Below are 19,814 nucleotides of genomic sequence, written 5' to 3' on the forward strand. Positions count from 1 at the left end.
CCAGCAGGTCACCTACCTCTCTTTCAGTGCAACTTTACAAGTGAAGAAATTCCCCATGTCCAGCTGGCTGTCCACACTGCTGCTGTCCTATCTGGCAAATCATCAATTCCAAAGTTACACAATGCATCCCCTGTACATTCCTGGAGGCATTTTACAACTTCAAGTCTTTCATTCAGAACCTTTAATATGCTTATAATGTAGGATAAAGGTCCTTCAAGACACGGCCCTTCCCCCCTCCTAAGTGTATGATAAATCTCAAAATGAGGTAGGGTTCTCACATTTTATATGTGCATGGGGGTGTTTTGCTTACATATATGTCTTGGCAATGTATGCATGCCTGGTACCTGCAGTGGCAAGAGGGCATCAGACCCCCTAGAACTGGAGTTACAGACAACTGTGGTTATGTGAGTGTTGAGAATTGAACCTGGGTCTTCTTGAAGAGCAGCCAATGCTCCTAACCATTGAGCCAACTCTGTAGCCAGCTCCATTTTTTTTTTAAATCAAAACTGTCTTAGCTATTTTTTCTTTTCCTTTCCATGTAAATTGTAGGATAATCTTTTATGTGTATGTGTGTAGATGCCCCATATGTGCAGGTGCCCACAGAGGCCAGAAGAGGGCACTGGATCCCTTGAAACTGCAGATGTGGAGGTTGGGTGGTCTGGAAGAACAGCAGGAGCTCTGCTAAGTCAGCTCCTCTGTACAGGACCCGTTCGAGGTCCGCGGGGTAACATTAGACCTCAGTACTGCAGCTTCTGGCTGATGTGCACTTCTGCCCTTAGTAACCTCGTCCATTAGCTGTGCGTCAGCGTGAAGATCCCATGTCTGCAGTTGGGTTAGCCTGCCCTCTTAACCACTGACCACCCTCCAGCTCCCACTCTGTAAACCTATGACGCCATTTCCGTTCCAACAAGATAATCTGTTTTCCAGCTAAAAGAACAGGGAACTGAGGACCTGGCTAAACAGTGAACAAAACACCATTTATCAAGAAACCCAATAGGATTGAGAAACATTCTAACAGCCGGTGAGTGATGAGGGGTGAAAAGATGCGAGACTGAATGATCTTGGCCAGGTTTGGTGGTTCATGCCTTTCAGGCAGGAGGACTGCTGTGCGTCTGATGTGAGTCTGTGCTGCAGACAAAACACAACCTCAGCTGTCACCCTTCTGAATGTTCCACTGGCCAAAACGAGCCCAGTCTTATTCTTCATTTCCTTCTCGTCCTTTCCTTCTCAACCAGACTCCCATAGAGATGAGCATCTGCTCAGCCCACAAACAGCCATGATGAAAGGAGCCATTTCACCTTCAGGAAAACCAATGTAAGGCACAACTACTCAGAATACTTTATATTTTCAAAGTATTTAGGAATATTTTAATTAGAAAAATAAAAGCAATAAGATTATCTAATAGGTTCTAAAAGTACCCATGAATTGTCACTCACATCCCCCCACTTAAAAAGTGAGACACATTTTAAATCACAATGTTGTTAAACTTTTACAGTAAGGAATAAAACCATGTTATGTTAGGGTACAAAAATCTGAAATTCTGAGCATGAAAATAATTTATTAGACATCTGACTTTTCAAACATTGGGCCCATTGGAATAGAATTAACATAGCTCACAGAGGAGAAAAAGTGTTCCAGACAACACCTGCTTTGTTTCAGCTCTCACGAGGAGTCTCTGCGTCCTGGAGGACAGCCTTACCCTAAGCATCCACATATTCGATGCTGATTGGACATACGTAGGCAAATGCCACTGGCGAGTGTGACTTCCAGAAACATTCTTAAGCACAGGAAACAGCGCTTCCTGAACCCAACTCTTTGATAATCCAAAAAAAAAAAAAAAGGGGGGGGGGAGTTCCATTAAATATAACCTGACGGACAGGAAGCAGAGTATATGCATTGTGGCCAATGCGTTGCTATGGAAAAATGTCACAATGAGATTTTTGTGAGATCAAAAAGTAAACTTTAATTAACAGCAAATTTTAATGACGTAATTCTGTTACTAAAAACCAGAGTAGAGAAAATCGATTAACAAATGGAATTTAGGGAGGAAATGCAGGACGGTAATGTGGAATTACAGCTGCACTTCTTTGGCTAACTCATTAAAAATGCCAATTAAACATTTTCAGTCAATTTTTATTTTTTAAAAAAGCAGCAAATCAACACCACAACTCAAGACTAAGCTAAATGTGCGTCTGACAGTGAAGCACGCCTGTACGTGAGTGGAAAAGGTTTCCAAGAACCCATCAACTGCATGATCTCCAAGTGTCCACACACAGCGCTCTTTGTAAGCCTTTGTTAAGTGCCTCGCAGGCATCTGAGAAGTTATTGCTGTGGAAACAGACCTGCAGTACAGTAGCATGAGTCTGGGCATTAAGCACAATCAGTTCAACGGGGTTAAGAGGTTGAAAACGTGGTGAGAAGGTGAGTGTGGAGGAGGAGGGCGGGTGAGGCAGTCTGTACGCCGGTCGACCCAAGAACAACAGACATACATCATACTCTCCAACTGAGACCAGGCATAGCAAATTTCCATTTTTTTTTTTTTAAAAAAAGGCAATTAAAACTTACAATTCCAAGAGCCCATAAATCAAATAAAAATATTGTAAAAAGAAATCCAAACTATGTTTAGAGAGCTCCACCCCACCCACTATCTCATTCTGAGCACCCCAAGGAAAACAGAAGCATCCATGACTATCACAGATGAAAACAACATGAACGTCACTGGAATCAGTTTTTCCCCACTGAGGTATAAAATCTATATAGAAATCTCATACTATACTATAACAAATTGTACTTCTCATAATTCTTTTTAATTTCCTTTAAACCCTGTTTGACATAATTTTTATTGTTGTAAAAATGTTTTCATGATTCTGAACCTGGTTCCAGTTCTTTTCCACTTACTTTTCTATCAATATTTAATATTCCGGCTACTGATTCTAATCAGGAAATCTCTTCTTCACAAGGCACATTCAGCAGAAACGGCTGACGTGCACGCAGGCTGTGGGAAGTGCATCTATCCCGAGAGCACTCGTGCGCCTGTTTTGGGATCTGAAGGCTTTGCCACTGCTCTTGATGAAGACGTCCAGTCTTGTAAACATCAGTGTACACAGTCTCACTACTTTGCAGTCTCATGTCCTGGGACAGGAAGGCTGGTTCACAGCAAGTGAAAAGCTAGAGGAGTCTGAGTTTTAATGGCTGATAAACCTTAACATCCCACAGAAGAGGAAAACACTTTTCCTTTTTTGCTACTTAAGAATGTGGCAGAAATGTATGCTGAGGTAGCCCAGTCAATCCTTTCTTTGTTGTAGTTTGGTCTCAGAATATTTCTGGAAGGGTGACATTTCGAAGAAGCCACTGCTGGGACCGGCTTCCAGTGCAGTCTCTGATGCTGGGCACCTGGCTGTCCTCTTCTGTGGCTTTATCCAGGCACTGGTTACTGTTCACATGCTGCAGGGTTAATTTCTGAAAGTGGCAGAAGGAAGCACACACCTTAACTAGAAGTGGAAAAAGCAACACCCAGCACCCCCCACCATACTTTATAATTTCCTTAAAATAAAAGAAAACTCCAGGCAAGGTTAGTGACTACTAATCTAGGTTCTTACAGCGTATTTCCAAACGACGGTTTCCCTTATTTTTCATTTCTCTGTGAAAAGGCTATTTAACTCTATGATTCTAAACTTTAAGCATTTAAAAATAATCTTAAGCTTACATATAAAACCCAGGCGTATCCTTATGGTGAAGGGAGGAGTTGTGGCACACAAATCACCAGAACCTAGACTGGGTTCCCAGCCTGGGCAACTTGGACTTTCTCACGTTTAAAGTAACTATTACTAATACAGCCCATACTTTAAGAGGCTCTGTGAGGCAGTAACAACAGAGTTGAACTATGCGGTGGCTCCCTCACAAACAGGGCTGTGAACAGTCAGGGAGGAGAAAGCTATCTAGCTATCTAGCTCAGTGTTTTAGATGCTGATTTTTAGGGTAATTTCTGAAGAATAAATTCACAGTGATCATGATCCCCAATGAATCTGATAACGTGTTCTAGACCAAAGACGGACAATGGGCTGGTGCAGGGTGTACACACTGAGTGGTACCCAACAGGTCAAGTAACGACAACAAACCCGTTTATCTGATTCATTACTTGTGTCTTGATTTTAATGTGATTCTTTTCACCTAAAATTTTATATTCTATTTTACTTTATGTGTATGGGTGTTTTGTTAGTCTGTATATCTATATGCTATGTGTAGGCCTGGTGCCTTCAGAGGTCAGAAGAGGGTATAAGATCCCTTAGAACTGGACCACTATGTGGGTGACAGGAATTGAACCTAGGTCCTCTGTAAGAACAGCTAGTGCTCTTAACCACTGAGTCGTCTCTCTGCCCCTGAATCATCTCATTTTCATGACCTCTTTAACAGTCTTGTTAATGTAAAAGATAACAGAAACTAATGCTGGCGCCCATTTCTTTACTTCTGGTTCTGTCTTAGCTGTGCTGTGTCTAAGTGAGCCCTGGCAATGACTGCAGATGGTCCCACCACACTGACCTGAGGTTCAGTCTCACCAACTGTAATTCTCACAGATGCATGGGAACTGCATCTAGAGGACACCGACACTCTAGCTGTGCGCTGTGACTGTGCTAGCTTTTCTAAAGCAGGTGGGTATGGCTTCCTGGCTGAGGGTGGGTTCTGTGGTGTGACACAATCTAGCAGCTAGGAAGAAGGCCAGGCTCTACATGCGTGCCACACTTCAGTCTTCAGTTCAGTTGAGACAAAGCCAGTGTACAATTAAGGGCCCATCCGACATCCCAACCTCCCTCCCAAGGTGGTATCCTCCTCAGGCTCGTGGTCAGTATTACTAAAGCAGAAGAAAACCAAAGTACAACAAAACTATGATTGACTGGGCAGTTGTTTTCCACCCAATTTCTAAGAACACACATTTCATTTACTTAGGTTCCTTTTTTTTTTCCAGACAAGGTTTTGCTGTACAACCCAGGCCTCCATGGCCTCTGAGTGCTGAGATTCTAAAATGTGCCACCACATCCAATTTTCTAGTCTTTAAACCTTCTCTCAAGCGCTTAACATCCAGAATGACTTGCTGTCGGCAGGGAGTAAGCATCCCAGGAGACCTGGACACTGGTGAGGAACCTCGCTCTAGACAAGGATCCAGCACTGTACACGGTGTCATCACAGCACTCAGCAGAGGACCTAAAAGATGCTGGCAAGTCTCCAGGGAGAACACGACTCGGGCACTGGGCAGGCCAGCAACACCCTCCTCACACCCTCGTGAAGGAGAGGACAAATGCGTCCATTACTTACTGCCCGGCCACCTACAGTAATGAGAAATGCGCCCACCCCCGCCTCCGGTCTCTACATGTAAATGGACAGGCTCTGTTTCAGAAGAGGCAGAACAAGCAGCAAGGCAAAGGCTTACTGTGATACTATAAACTTTATACAGTACGTGATACAGGTAAGACTTAAACATGCACAGATATGCAAATTTAATTAAAATATTAGGGTATCAAACAAAGAGTCTTGGATCAAGAATCCCAGGTCTGCTTTATACCGTCTTTATTATTTATTACAAATTTGTTTATTTACCACTGTGTGACCAGGGACAACTAACTTCTACCCATAGAACAGTATCCTGATTTGAGGCTTTACTGTGGACTACTGACACAGCGCTCCGTTCTTTCCTGGTTGCTAAGCTGTGACAGACAGAAGCAGGGCAGCTCTGATGGTCTGCTCCCCTGCAGAGCTCCCTCTCTGGAATCTGCCCAGCTTGCCAGCCTCCCTCCCTAGCAAACACCTCAACCTCACCTCTATCTTGGAGCCTGCTTCTGTGAGAAGCCCAAGCCATTATTAGTTTTATCTCAGGGAAAAAGACTTTGCAAAGTGATTTGAAAATTTTAAAACTTCTACGTAGAACTAGTTCTTTTTAAATACTTGGAAGCCATCTCTAGCTTCCTACACTTATAACTGAACATTCATTTTTCAAATACCCACTGTGGCACGGTGCAGCTTCACTAGCCAAGACAATTCCCAATCTTTGTGTCTTGGCTACCTCACACGGTAAAGAAACCCAAGCACTTGCTTTCCTTATCTTCCTTACATGTATGGGGTCACTATGGGTCAAATCTACAATTCCCAACAAATTACAACAATTTGGTAAGTGCTTTCTAGGAAAGTTTATGTCTTGAAAAAGGGTAAAAGATCTGACTGTAAACAGCCCATCCTCCCTTCTTTTAGAGCTGAAGTCAGTTATCTTAGGCATCAGAGTGACCATAATCCACACCAGAAACTATCTACCTAGAGATTATGTAAGAAAAGTATAGTCTAATCACTGAAGCTGCTGTAAGTAGGTTATTACCTAATTAGTATCTTCCTAATTAATGTCTTGTTATATTCCAAACTAAAGATAAGGAGCTTCTTCATTTAAAAAAACAAAAAAACAAAAAAACAAAGAAACTGTTGGTTGTCACAAAGGCTGTGCCACTGGCACAGAGCTATAGGAGGAGACAGCAACAGTACACATACAGACACACACACACACACACACACACACACACACACACACACACACCCCAGACACACACACACACAACAGACACACACACACACACACACACACACACACACACACACACACACACACACACACACACACACACCATCTGGACCACTTGTGATAGCGGTATTAACAATATGAGTCACTACTGACACACCAGCTATAAAACGTGAATGTGCCCACCGGTGGCACGCTGTAACGTCTATTCCTACAGGCAGTTGGGTCACTCACCACTGGGTCATACTCCCAGAGCTGGTTGCCTTTTAGGTGGTGGCATTTGAGCATGGTAACTGGGCCATTAAGTTTGGAAACGTCCAAACAAAGGTCATCTGTTCTAATTTCTTTGTTGGCAGTGTAAGAGAAAACCTGAAGAGCAAACAGGAACCCATGTGAGCTTTAGTGGTAAAGACAAAGTGCTCGGCGTTTTAGATGCCGACATTTCTATATTTTGTAGCCGAGAGAGAGAATAAAAACATCAGAATTAGCTTCAACAGACACAGAGGAGCATCTGAGCATAGAGATACGAAATAAAACTCAAGCTTAAATTTTCCCTGGGCTATAGTAAAACAACCTGGAACTATTTCAAGACACGATTTTTGTACATTATTAAAGTAGTAATGGAAAGTTTCAGAAAAGCTACACCAATTTTACAGAGGAGTAGAAACCACCTTAGTTCTCTGTAGGCTATTTTGTTTTGTTTTCTACAAAGAACAAAACAAATTTTGTGCTCAGCAATGTTAATTCAGTTGTCATAGAGGTCTTTAAAAATGTTTTACTAACATTAGAAGATCGGTGTGGTTGTGCACACCGTTAGTCCCAGTACTCTGAGAGGCAGAGGCAGATGGAGCTCTGTGAGTTCCAGAACAACATGGTCTAAAGAGTGAGTTTCTCCGGAGGTACACGAAGAAAGCCCTGACTGAGGGTAGGGAGTGGGAAGAAATCATTACAAGAGGCAGACAGATTTCAAACTCAAAGCCATCCTAGTCTATACTAGAGTTATAAGCTAGCCAAGGCCACACAGTGAGACCTATCTAAAAAATAAAGTATGTATCAATCATTATATTGAAAGTACCCTTTACCTAACACTCATTTTTCCTTAATGATATAAAAATGATTCCTGAATGTTATGGGATTAAAAGAGCAAAGTAAACTAAACTAAAAGTTGTTTTGAAAATTTACTAACATACTCACCTGATTGCCTCCCATACCATGACAATTAAAAATTCCAACCTTTTCATTCTCTTTTCTAGCCATGTTATCTAGACATTGATTTGTTTCCACATTTCGTATCTGTGGGACAATGGAGACATCAAGAGTTAGAATGCTGGAGCTTAACTAGAGGAGAGAGGTACATACAAAACAATAAACTCAATCCTTTCTTATTTAGTGACATTTATATCTTGAGTATAAACACGAGCTATCTAAGTGGACTTAGGGCCCACTCAATGGGAAGGAATTCATACCTGGGGCAGTAAGACCTAGCCACTCACATGTAACTGGTAAAGTCACAGACCCTAAGGGAGACTGCCATTTTCCTAAACCAGTATAGTTTCTAACTACATTCTAAATATTTCTCTGGGTAGCTCTTGGTTGTCATTACAGAAGCTTCTTTTTGAAGCAAATAGTCTCTTTGAAGCCACAACTGGTCTGAATATCAATACAGACTAGGATGTTCAGCCCCAAGTGGTATAACATAACCCCTGCAAAAGCTCAGGGAGCATCATGAAAGGAGCAAAAAGACTGTGCTAGCCAGAGGGCCAGGGCTTCTGCTTCACGATAATGTCTTCTATATATGACAGGGACGTTGCACCAATGAAATCTGAAGAACATGGCTGCCTAAACATGACCTGCGTAACACCAGCTGACCTCCCATGAAGATGGGGAATCTCACAGTCCCTCTGACAACATCTCAGGAGACTGTAGGCAGGCATTCTCAGGCCAAAAGAGCTTTGGAAACTGGCTTGTGGAAGCAGCCATGGCATTAGACAGGTATCTATTCCACAAAAGCCATCTGACTGAGTCATCTCAGACTGGTAAGGCACTCAGCCTGTTGTTTAACAGAAAGTAGATGCTAAGTAAATGTTAGAACCATTAGAACTGCTCAAATCATCAAATGCTTTGCCCCACTAGCTAAACAGGGAAAGGTCGGGTTGTATCTCTCAGTGAGTCCTTACAATATTCATAAATTAACAACTATTAGCTATTATAATGAAACATTTATTTTGGTTCCAAATCCTACGAAACAAATTCTGGAACTTGGTTGAAGACATACTAAAGGTCCTGCCCCAGAAATGAGACTTTTCATCTGGATGGGACCTTGTACAAAAAGACCGCAGGCTACATTTCTGAGGCAATGTTAAGAAGACCAGATAGTAATGTCTCTGTCGCTTAGGAAGCTAGCAGGCTAGAAGGTAAGAGACCAACTTGCCTTGATAACCACCTCCCATGAGGTGGGACAAGTATCACCTTTTAATCTGCCTCAACTCCAGCCCAGCTAATGTCTTGGCATTGTCCAACACTGGGTCAGTTCAAAGAAAGAAAAACCTTTCATTCACCAGTCTAAAGGCGTGAGACGTATCACTCAACCTAGATTCTTCTCACTGAAAGGGGAGGATGTGAAGGGAAGGGGAGTGAGGGCAGGGCTCATGGCTTACTCAGCAGCATCAGCTCCCCCTGTGCTCACCGACAGCCTAGGTTTGTCTGCCCTCTTTCAAGAAGATACCACTAAGAGCCTCTGTTTTACTCTCAACCAATAATCCGTATTCACCTGAGGTCACCTCAAGGGGACTTCTCAAACACAAAATTCCACCACTCTCATCTGACCTGTACTTGACCCCACCTCTCCTTTCCATTCTGTCCCAAGGATGCCTGTGCTCCATCCTTTAAATTAGAACCTCCCTCCTCTCCTCTCGGTGCTGGGTTCCCTTCCTATCAATTAAAATGCATTCTGCTTACACTGGGTCTTTCACTCATGGGACATAAAATCTATCAGCATAGCCAGGTCCTCGCAGACAGCCCAGAAGGGTTAAGCACACGCACACTGTTGTGAGACAGATCTCAGCACTTTCAAGCTTACAAGCCTGAACCACTTTAGCCATAAACAAAGCATCTTTTCGACCTCCATCTGTTTCTGGTAGCCTCTACTTTGTTTCCACACACACAACTACTGTAGGTTCTTCACAGAAGTGGGATTACACATTATTTTTGTCACCAGCCTACTTCACTTAAGCAGAATACCTTCAAAGTTCATTTATGAGGTAATATACATCAGGACATTCATCTCTTTGAAGGCTAATTTTCCACTTATGTACATGTAGCTTTTTGCTTACCACTCGTGTCTCTGGAAATCTAAGTCGCCCGGGCCATTAGGTTTGTTAACAATGCTGCCATGGTACATGTATGTCCCTAAGTATGGCTATAGTTTACATTGTGCAGTGCTGATCAAAAGCACCATCACTGAGTCAGATCCCAGTAATACGGTGTTAATTTTCTGAGGAACTCCGTATTTTTTTCCAGAGTACTTGTACCATTTTATTGTCCCACCAACAGTGCACAGAGGTCCTGACTCTCCCACATCTCTACCTATACCTGCTGCTATTTTTGACAAAAATTATCTTAAGGCGTGGGAGGCTGGCTTGGTCAAATTTTCTCTTTTAGGTTATTCTCATCACCACAGGTTTCTTTCCTTCCTTTTAAAATAGCAAACCCACTTAGATATTTACTCAATATTAGAATTTAACTCAGAACCTAACCAAGACCACCATCCCTTAGGCAACAAAGACGGCTCGTCATTCTTCAGGCTGGAAGGCCAGCATCTCAGTACGGTTCTGATGGCGCCCGTGGGATCACAAAGGATCTCAAGACGCAGAGAGTAGTGCCCACAAGTGCAGCTCATGAAATTACTGACACCACATTATAAACAGCACTTAGACAAGTACACAGCAAGGCTCCATCATTCCACTTAACATAACTTGCTTATGTTTATAGGTTGGCAGACTTAGCCATTCTGACTGGACTGGAGGCTAATGATGGCCGCAAGCAGAATCAAGACTTGAGCCTCTCAAAGCTGCATTTACATTTTAAAGATTTGTTTTCTATTTCTGTACACCATGTATGTGCCTGCTGCCCACGGAAGTCAGAAGAGGGCATCAGATCTCTTGCGACTAGAGTTCTAGATGGTTGTGAACCACTATGTAGGTGCTAGAAATCAAGCCTAGGTCCTCTGTACAGGCATCGAATGCTTGTAACTAAGCCTACTCTCCACCCAAAGTTTTACTTCTTTTACCATTACTCCTAATTTTTATTAATGAAGAAGGTCATCAACCCTAATCTTACATATATTGCCTTGTAACCTAGGTATAGCATGGTTCCAAGGAGACCCAGACATTCTTAATAAAGTTTATAAGAATCCTGCTCCAATCAAGGCCTCAGGCTGTACCAGACCCTGAAAAATGAGGAAGAACTCGGCATATAGCTTTAGTTTCACAAAAATAAGTAAATTTCTCCCCTCTCCCATATTCTTCTCTACCTATTATTCACTTCTCTGCACTACTTTACAGCAAAACACCTTGCCTTGCATGATAGTACACATGCAGGACCTACGTTTCTCCCACCTCTTGAAGCACCAGAGTCCCTAATACTCTTGTGGCCCCTCTCAATGCTGAGGCAGAAGGTACGGACAACATCTAACCAAGTCTCCATACTCTTGTTATCGGTCTTCTCTGCAGCATTCAACATTAGCTGAGCACTTCTGTGTTCACTCAAGTCTTTGAGACATCACTCTCCTGCTCTCCTTTTAACTTTACTGTCTTCTTTTCTGTTTTGCTTTTTGAGACAGGGTCTCCTTATGTACCTTTGGAACTCACTATGTAGACCAGGCTGGCCTCAAACACGCAATCCTGCCTCTGTCCTTCCAAGTACTAGGATTAGTAATGTCTATGGCTTCCAAACCGTTCCAGTTGCCTACGGCTGGGTCCTCTATTATCTGATCCTTTATATGGTTTACATGTATGTATGAGTGAGGGTTTATACTTACAATGCTGACAACCTTGGTTGTCGAGTCTTCATTTTGAAATGGAGTCTTCCTTTTCTCTTTGCTACCTGCCACTGCATAAACCTGGGTAACTGACCTAGGAACTTCAAGGATTCTCCTGTCTCTGACTCCCATCTCACATAGAAGCACTGGGATTATAGAGACATACACCCGTGTTCAGCCTGAGTTCATGGGATCTGAACTCAGGTCCTCATGTTTGTGACTCAAATGCCACGCCCACTGAGCCCCCACCCCAGCTTCCCTTACTATGGTTTGATTACCTGCCTGCTTGCTTTCCTCTAGGCAAGTGGCCTCCTACTGTGTCTGGAATTTGGCACATATCTGCTCATCTTAGGGACCTTTGCACTCCTGCCTCCATTGCCTGAAACTTATACCTCAGAGAGGTTTCTGCTCACAAATCCCCTTGGGGTGCTTTCCTCAACAGCCCTACATAACACAGCATGATTTTCACGCTCACCAGTCATCCTCTGTCTCATCTGCTCTAGCCTATCTGAGATACCCTATATTATTCATTAACTTTCCCCCAAGTATAAGATCAACAAGAATGGAATTTTCATTTTATTTTCTGCCATGTAGGCACTCAAACAATTGTTGAATAAATAAAGTCAGTGAAGAAATCCCAACTTACAGAGTTGGGATTATATACTCTGAGTGTCAGGGAGACGGAAATCAAAGATGGCTGTGCCCTCTTATATCCATGTGCAGTTATGACTTACAAGGGAAAGCTGTCCCACTGACGTCTATTACAAAATAGCTGGGTTTCCCTGTACTTGGGTGTGTAATGTTTCTATATGAGTTCTGTGATTCAAAGCGCATAGAGATCTGCAGCAAACTACAGATGGCCGATGCTCCACTGCGACAGCGGAAGAAAAGGCAACAACAGGCAACACAGACCTATTTTCTGACATATCAACCCAGTGGAAACAACATTTTCAGAGGAGGAGGAAGGCATAGTATTACACTAACAAGTAAAAAGGAGGATGTGAGTATCCCAAGGTCTGTTCTGTCATCTGAAGGAAAACGCTTCAAAGACTGGCTGCACCAACTGGTGAGGATGAGGAGCACAAATGACTGCCCCTAACTGCACACCCCAGGGGCCAGAGGATACATATTTTCAGTCTGTGAGCAACCTGGTCGCTAGGATAACCGCTGGACCCTAGTACAGTGTATAAAACTGACCCAAGGCAGTCATAAAGCACAGGCATGGAAATAGACTGGATTTAGCCTAGACGCAAGTGTCCCATCCCAGACAGACAGCCAACATGTGCCTATGCTCCTGAAAGAGCTGTCCCTGCGCCCTCTCTGAAATCCTTCTGAGACTCTAACTTCTAAGAGTGTCTCAGAAGAAAATCAGGCTAAATCCCAATCACAGAACTTTATTAGAGGGAGAAGGAAGGGGAGGAAATGACTAACTATAGTATGACAAGGTAGAAGTCCTGTGTCCTCTGCAACAGACAGATAGGTAGACAATACAGAAGGCCAATAACCAGAAAACATTCGGTGACTCCTATAACACAATGCTATCAAGGGAGACTCTCGAAGTCAGCAACTTTCAAACTCACGATTAACTATAAAAATGTCCTTTACCCCACAGTCCAGTAAAAACAAATCCCTCTAACATACTCTCAATACATTTGTTCCTACATTACTTGATAGGCACCCAAACTGATGCTAACCTATGCTAGGCTGTGGGAAATAGCGTCCTAAACTAACAAACAGGACCTTGGGGAGTTAGAAGATACCAGGAAAAGACCGTTCAAGTCTTGTGGTTTAATAGGCTAGAGTATTCTACTCTAACGAATGAGTAGTCCAATGTTTTTGCTTCAGAAACTTGGGGGGGGGAGTAGCCAAACTGCAAGTGGTAAAGCACTCACTAAGTAGTAATTCAGTGATGCATGTAAGATCTCTAGGGTGGCCATGGAAACGAAGACATGGCTGCCACTAACAAGAAGTCAACAGATAAGAGTAAAGTTGAATATAAAAAAAACCCCAAAACAAAAACAAAAACACACAACTCCTTCTTGGAATGGAGGAAAAGAGTTAATAAAACTATATGGAAGGTGGTTGGTTTTCTTCCAAGAAAAGAAATAACTCAGTCTTGGAGGAGAGTTCTGACTTAGAGACTGAACTTTTAAACAAAGACCAGAAGTCTAGACTAAGAAAGACCAAACTGATTTTGGGGGGTGGGGGGGTAGTGGTGGTGTAATCTCTATTATACAGCCCAAACTCAAAGAGATCCACCTGCCTCTGTCTCCTAGTGCTCAGATTAAATGCATATGTCGCTATGCCTGGTTCCAATTTGAACTTAAAACACAGAACAGAGGTCTGGCTAGAAGCTAACAAATACATAACTGACATAATATAAACAAGACACAAGAAACTGTTCACTGTCGAGGTCATCATAACAGACAGCGACACCTTCTTCAGAGCCTTTAGTACAGGCCTGAACTAGGATTAAAAAGTACAACTAATTGCCAATTTGTCTTATTTATAAGATTAATAAGCCAATTATTTCAAGAAAAATAATGCTGAATTCTAAGAGAAGCAACATAGGGCATCACGAAAGACAAACATGTTTTTCCCTGTTTCCCTGTTAAAACATGAAACAAAATTTCCAAAGGAAAATAAACACATACCCCAAATGCATACACAGAAAAATGTTTCAACCCTCCCTCCTTGTCAAGCTATCTTCACTCTGAAATTTCTCAGGCTCTGACCTGGACTAATTCAAGGGTATTAGCTTTAGAAGGTACAGGTTTCAAGTAAATAGCTTAGCTTGTTAAAATACATACACTGACGGCACTGCTACATTTATTTAAAAAATCTATTTAATTTAATGTATGTGTATGTTTTACCAGCACATATACATGTGTCCATAAATATGCCCAGTACTCTCGGGGGCCAGAAGAGGACTCTAGATCCCCTGTAACTGGATTACACATAATGGTTCTGGGTTACCGAATGAGTGCTGGGAGCCCGCTTATGAAGACTGCTCACAGCAGGCTTCTGAGGCGGCTCTGGCCTGTGCAAGACCAGTAAGTGTTCTCAACTGCCGGGCGCTCTCTCTAGTCCCAAGCATTTTATTTTAATAAAACACAATGTGATTAAAAACAGTGAAACTGGGGTTGGGGATTTAGCTCAGTGGTAGAGCGCTTGCCTATCAAGCGCAAGGCCCTGGGTTCCGTCCCCAGCTCCGAAAAAAAAAGAAAAAAGAAAAAAGGAAAAACAAAAAACAAAAAAAACAGTGAAACTTTTCTGGGAAAGTCTCAGTGGTGAAGCAACTACTTAGCATGTCAAAGTTCTCAGATCCATGTCCTAGTAGTAGGAGGCGGGGAAGACAAAAATTTAACAAGATTTCATATTATGAGGCAGACTATTAGTTAACAAGACCTTACCACCCATACTTGAGGTTAAATACACTTTAATAATGAAGGTACTTATTGGTTGGTAACTTCTTAAAGACATAATAACTATACAGAATATATATATATAAATTTGTGCTTACCTCTCCCAATGAGAAATAGTGACGAGGAATTTGAGAATCGGGATAAATATTTTCTAGGTACCAAGAGAAAGGCTTGCACTGTAGTTTATGTCTCAGACCGACTCTTGATGATATATCGCCATAATCTACCTTTGTAACACCTGTTGAAAGAAATGACTGATTTCTCAGAATTCTGTTTGGTAGCACGACTGCGTATATGCTCATTCTCACAAAGCAGCTGACTGGGAAATGGGAGTTATTAAGGGATACATGAACTCCAAGTGATATGCTACGGATCCACCTCCCAGAGGAGAAAGCAAAGACAAGGCATGTATTTTAACTGTTTTCCAAGAAAAAAAAAATCATGTGAGAATGTAACACATACTAATTAAACAACAAAAAGCGACACAGGATCAAAAATCTTTAATGTACATTAAGGTAAAAATTTTTCAATAAAGATCTATTTGGTGTAAATATTAAACAGTACAACTATTTCCAGTCAGCTTTCTCTCTCATAACTCACTGGTCTATGTTCGCACCCATCCGAGCCTGGAGCTACTGTAACTGAACTCCAAGGTAGAACAGTACTACTCTCAGACAGGCTTATTTCTGAGGAAGAGAAAATAGAAAAGCACAAAAGCCCGACTGTTCTGTAGAGAACCCTCTTGAGGAATGCTATGGGCTCTGTGCTGGCTTTACATGAGATGGTTTCACGAAAGCCCTACACAGCAGCAGAGAGCCCGCTTATGAAGACTGCTCACAACACACTTCTGAGGTGGCTCTGTTTCATGGGGAGGTAAGATGGCTCAGTTGGGAGTATGTCCTGCAATAATACAATCTTGAGTCAGTGAGATGATGCAATAGATAAAGATTCTTGCTAACAAAACCTGAAGACATGAGTTCAATCCTTGGCACCCATATGGTGGCAAGAGAATCAACTCCCACAAGTTAAATTTGGAGTTCACACATGGGCTATGGCACAAGTGCCACCCCACTCAGATTAGAAAAATTATATACATACATAAAGCAAAGTACACTTTTGTAAGTATTATTCAATATACACTAACCTGGAGAAATTATGTAGAAGAAATTCTTGAATTCATCCATCCACACCTCCGCGAGCCGTCTGTTATTCTTGTTGATGATCTGCCCCGTGCCACCCGGGAACGTGTACGGCGTAGCTTTCCGAAACACATGGCCAACATGGGAGCACGTCACTATTTCCAGAGTCCCTCCACACTGCCAAATCTGAGAAGATCAGGACACGCTTAGTGACTTCCTAACCAAGGCTCCTGTAACACTGCATTTATAACCTTGAATGGAAAAAGCTGTAGTTACTGGTAGATTTTCCCTAAAAGGTTTCCAATCACTAACTCTGAATTAAAGAGCAAAGCAGACAGTGTTGGGACATGCAGTTTAAAATTCAGAGCACAAACCTAGCTATGGTGGGCTATGCATTCAATACCAACATTGAGGAAGTAGAGGCAGTGATCTCTGTAAGTTAAGGCCAGCCTGGTTTAACTGTAGAGTTCTAAGCCAGCCAGTGCTACACAGTGAAACTATCTCAAAAGAAACAACAGAGTTCAGGGCTCAGACATTTTGCTCTGGTAAATAGCCAATAGGATCAAGTGCTTTACAAAATTTTGGTCAAAATCAGATTAAAATACAGAATAGATACATTATGAACTAGACACAGAAGAGTGGGATGTGTAGTAGCAATTCTCTAAATGCACAGCATCACAAATTCAAACTGCTGAACCACAATCAGCCCTTGTCACTATTTCAGGAAATGCTCAAACACGTTTGATGCGGCTTGTAATTTAACACTACACTATACACACCCATGAGCATGGAGTATCCAGGCAAATCTTTTTCTATTTCTGCCTCTCCAAACTTGTGCCACTAATGACACAAAACATAAAACAGACAGCACCATGATTTCTCTAACAAGAAAAAGAGAACATCCTATTCTGCTCAACCAGTAAACAAACTCATGGAACAAATGGAAAATCAGCAATAGACTTATATTCTTGATTCAATGCAATTATTTTCAAAATATATTTTTGTATCATAAAGAAAAGTATCATACTTGCGATTAACACTCACATTTTGAAGAAAGGCTTGCCTTTGTTAAATGTTCAGTGTCTACCTTCAGGTTCCCCAGGATTAGACTGTGCAGAATTAGAGCTAGAGGGCACTTCCCACAAGTTGTCAGACTTCCCTTTACAAGTGGGCAGAGTGTTTGGTAGAAGGGCTTCCTGCTTCCACCACAGCACACTCAGATTTGCCTCTAGTGTATGTGCTGTGTGTTAGAAGCCATTAGCAGCATACATTGTCATCCAACATGCTAACAGTCGTGAATACGAAATGAAAGGTTGGATGAACTGAAGAGTAATTCCAGAATGCTTTACCCTTTTCTTCTTTCTTGTGGTGTCTGTGTACGCAGGTGTGTGTGGTGGTCAGAGGCTAATGTTGGGTGTCTTTAAATCACTCTCTACCTTATTTTGGGGGACAGGCTCTCTCACTGAAACTAGAGTTCACGGACTTAGCTATAGATTCTACTGTCTCTATGCCCCCTACACTGGAATTATAGCATGCATTAACTGTCATGCCAAGCCTTTAAAAAAATTAAGCAATTTTAATAAATAAATTTTAATTAATTTATTTAGTATGTCAGAGAACAACTTGTAGGAGTCAGTTCTCTCCTTCTGTCAGGACTCAGACTGCAGGAGGTGTCTTTACCCACTGAGCAGATCACATCACCTCAGCAGATCTAAGTCCAGCTTTTTGTAAAGTGGGAGTTACAAGACTGCCCACTTGTAAAGGGAAGTCTGACAGCTTGTGGGAAGCGCCCTCTAGCTCTAATTCTGCACAGTCTAATCCTGTTCAAATCTCCTAGTGTGCATGGCAAGCACTTAACTAACTGAGCCTTCTCCAAAACTGTTGTCTTCTTTTATTGAAAAATATAAAACCAGTAAGGTAAACAGATTTAATAAGAGAACAATTTTCAAGTAGGTAAGTATATAACACAATAAAATTGTTTCTAGTTACACATCAAAGCAGCCTCTTTAAATTACAATTGTTTCTATTTAGTTGCTGCCGTCTGAATCACTACCTTAAAGTAACAGAAATTGAGAACTGAAGGGTCATGCACAGGTTTAACAGCTAGACTGTTAAAGATAACTGCGTTACTGGCTGAAACTGGTTTTAACAAATCTTCCATAATGTCATCAGACTTGTTACAGGCTGAAGGTTCTGGAGTCAGATTAAATTCACTACATTTTATTTCTTACACAAACAACAAGAATAATGAACACATATTTGTAGTTAAATAAAAGATTTTATTTTTTGTCAAAGGGAACTTACCCTAAAGGAAATTTCTAGGTTTTCTCCTCCCCAAATATCCATTCCAGCATCATATGTTCCAATTTCCTGAAAGTAATCTCTGTCTATTGAAAACAGGCCTCCAGCCATTGTAGGTGTTCTGAAATTCAATCATAATACTATGCCATTAATTTTAAGAATTTAAAATTTATAATCAGTATTCTTTTAAAAGTACTATACTTCTACAGTTGTTTACACCTACAAAACAATGCATACTCTTACCCTCTTCTGCAAGTTTATGCCTGTGGGGTTTTCTGTGTCAGACATGATCTGTACCTGCGCATGCTCTGTTTAAGCTGTAAGCATGCTTCCTGTCCTTAGCATCTTTCTTGATCCTTACACTCCTTACAATGAATGCATTTCTTATAATCTCCATTTGACCAGGTACTTGGCTCCAAAATCTTAGCAAGTAAAAAGGTAGTTCACTATTTTATTCAACTAGACTTGGGTTAGGGTTAAAAGGCCAAGTTCTAAAGAGTGGCAAATACTACAGAAAACAGCAGGTTAGAGCAGGATGAAACCCAAGAGACCCTTTCCTAGATTTACAAAACTCTTAAAGGAGAGAATGCACAGTACAGAGTAGCATTAGCACACCCCTTCCAAAGGGACTACCATTCTGACCACCCGTGCCGACTACCCACGCATGTTTTCTGCAGAAGACAAGTCTAGGTGTGCACAGGGTGGTGTAGAGGAAGAAGCATGTAGAATTAAGCAGAGAGTTTACATGAATGGGTAACAGTGGTTTCAGTTAACCATTGGTTTCCATGAAGGATGAATGTGAAGGGGAAGAAACTGACTTGAGCAGGAGAAAATACAAGTTCTTGGCTCCAAAGAGATAAAGCTCCTAAGTTCAGAAGTCACTGACACCCACATTCCAGGCCCCTCTAGGGCAGCAGCAGTGTCTCTCCAATGAGCGCTGTAGTTTACAAAGTTTTCAAATGCCTAACAGTCCTTGATCTTGATTTAACACTGAACTGAACTAAGATCTTCCTTGTACTGGTAAGAACTCAGGCTGAAAAAGAATATGAGTGGAAAAAAAATCTCTTTGACTTCTCAAGAATAGCATTTGAATACAGGGGAGAACAGAGACTCTCAGAATCGTGGTACTGTGTTGCTGCAGGTGGAAGCATCTAGAATATATTACTAAGGTGTCTGTCTGTGCAGTTAAGTCTCAGGTTATGTCCTTACCATTGTGCTTTTTATGTTTTCCTGAATAAAGCTACATGTGATCAAGTATAGTAATAAAAAAATACACATTAATGGAAATTCTGTTATACCCATTAATTCTCATTTTTTTTAGCATCTTTCTTGATTCTTAGTACTGATGGACTTTC

General features: G+C 41.7%; 1 protein-coding gene across 1 annotated transcript in view; it reads right to left on the reverse strand.

Annotated features, from left to right (window-relative positions):
• Positions 1–1,342: 1,342 nt before the first annotated feature.
• Positions 1,343–19,814, reverse strand: part of Galnt1 (polypeptide N-acetylgalactosaminyltransferase 1) — a 44,860-nt gene continuing 26,388 nt past the window's right edge. Inside the window, exons 7-12 of the mRNA XM_032886218.1 lie at positions 18,463–18,580; positions 16,164–16,344; positions 15,118–15,257; positions 7,751–7,849; positions 6,791–6,925; positions 1,343–3,459 (exon numbers count right to left, since the gene is read on the reverse strand). Coding sequence (XP_032742109.1) covers positions 3,313–3,459; positions 6,791–6,925; positions 7,751–7,849; positions 15,118–15,257; positions 16,164–16,344; positions 18,463–18,580 — 820 coding nt within the window. The 3' untranslated portion in view covers positions 1,343–3,312. The remainder of the gene's footprint in view (positions 3,460–6,790; positions 6,926–7,750; positions 7,850–15,117; positions 15,258–16,163; positions 16,345–18,462; positions 18,581–19,814) is intronic.

The sequence above is a fragment of the Rattus rattus genome, chromosome 15, assembly GCF_011064425.1.
Source record: "Rattus rattus isolate New Zealand chromosome 15, Rrattus_CSIRO_v1, whole genome shotgun sequence".
Taxonomy (NCBI): Eukaryota; Metazoa; Chordata; class Mammalia; order Rodentia; family Muridae; genus Rattus; species Rattus rattus.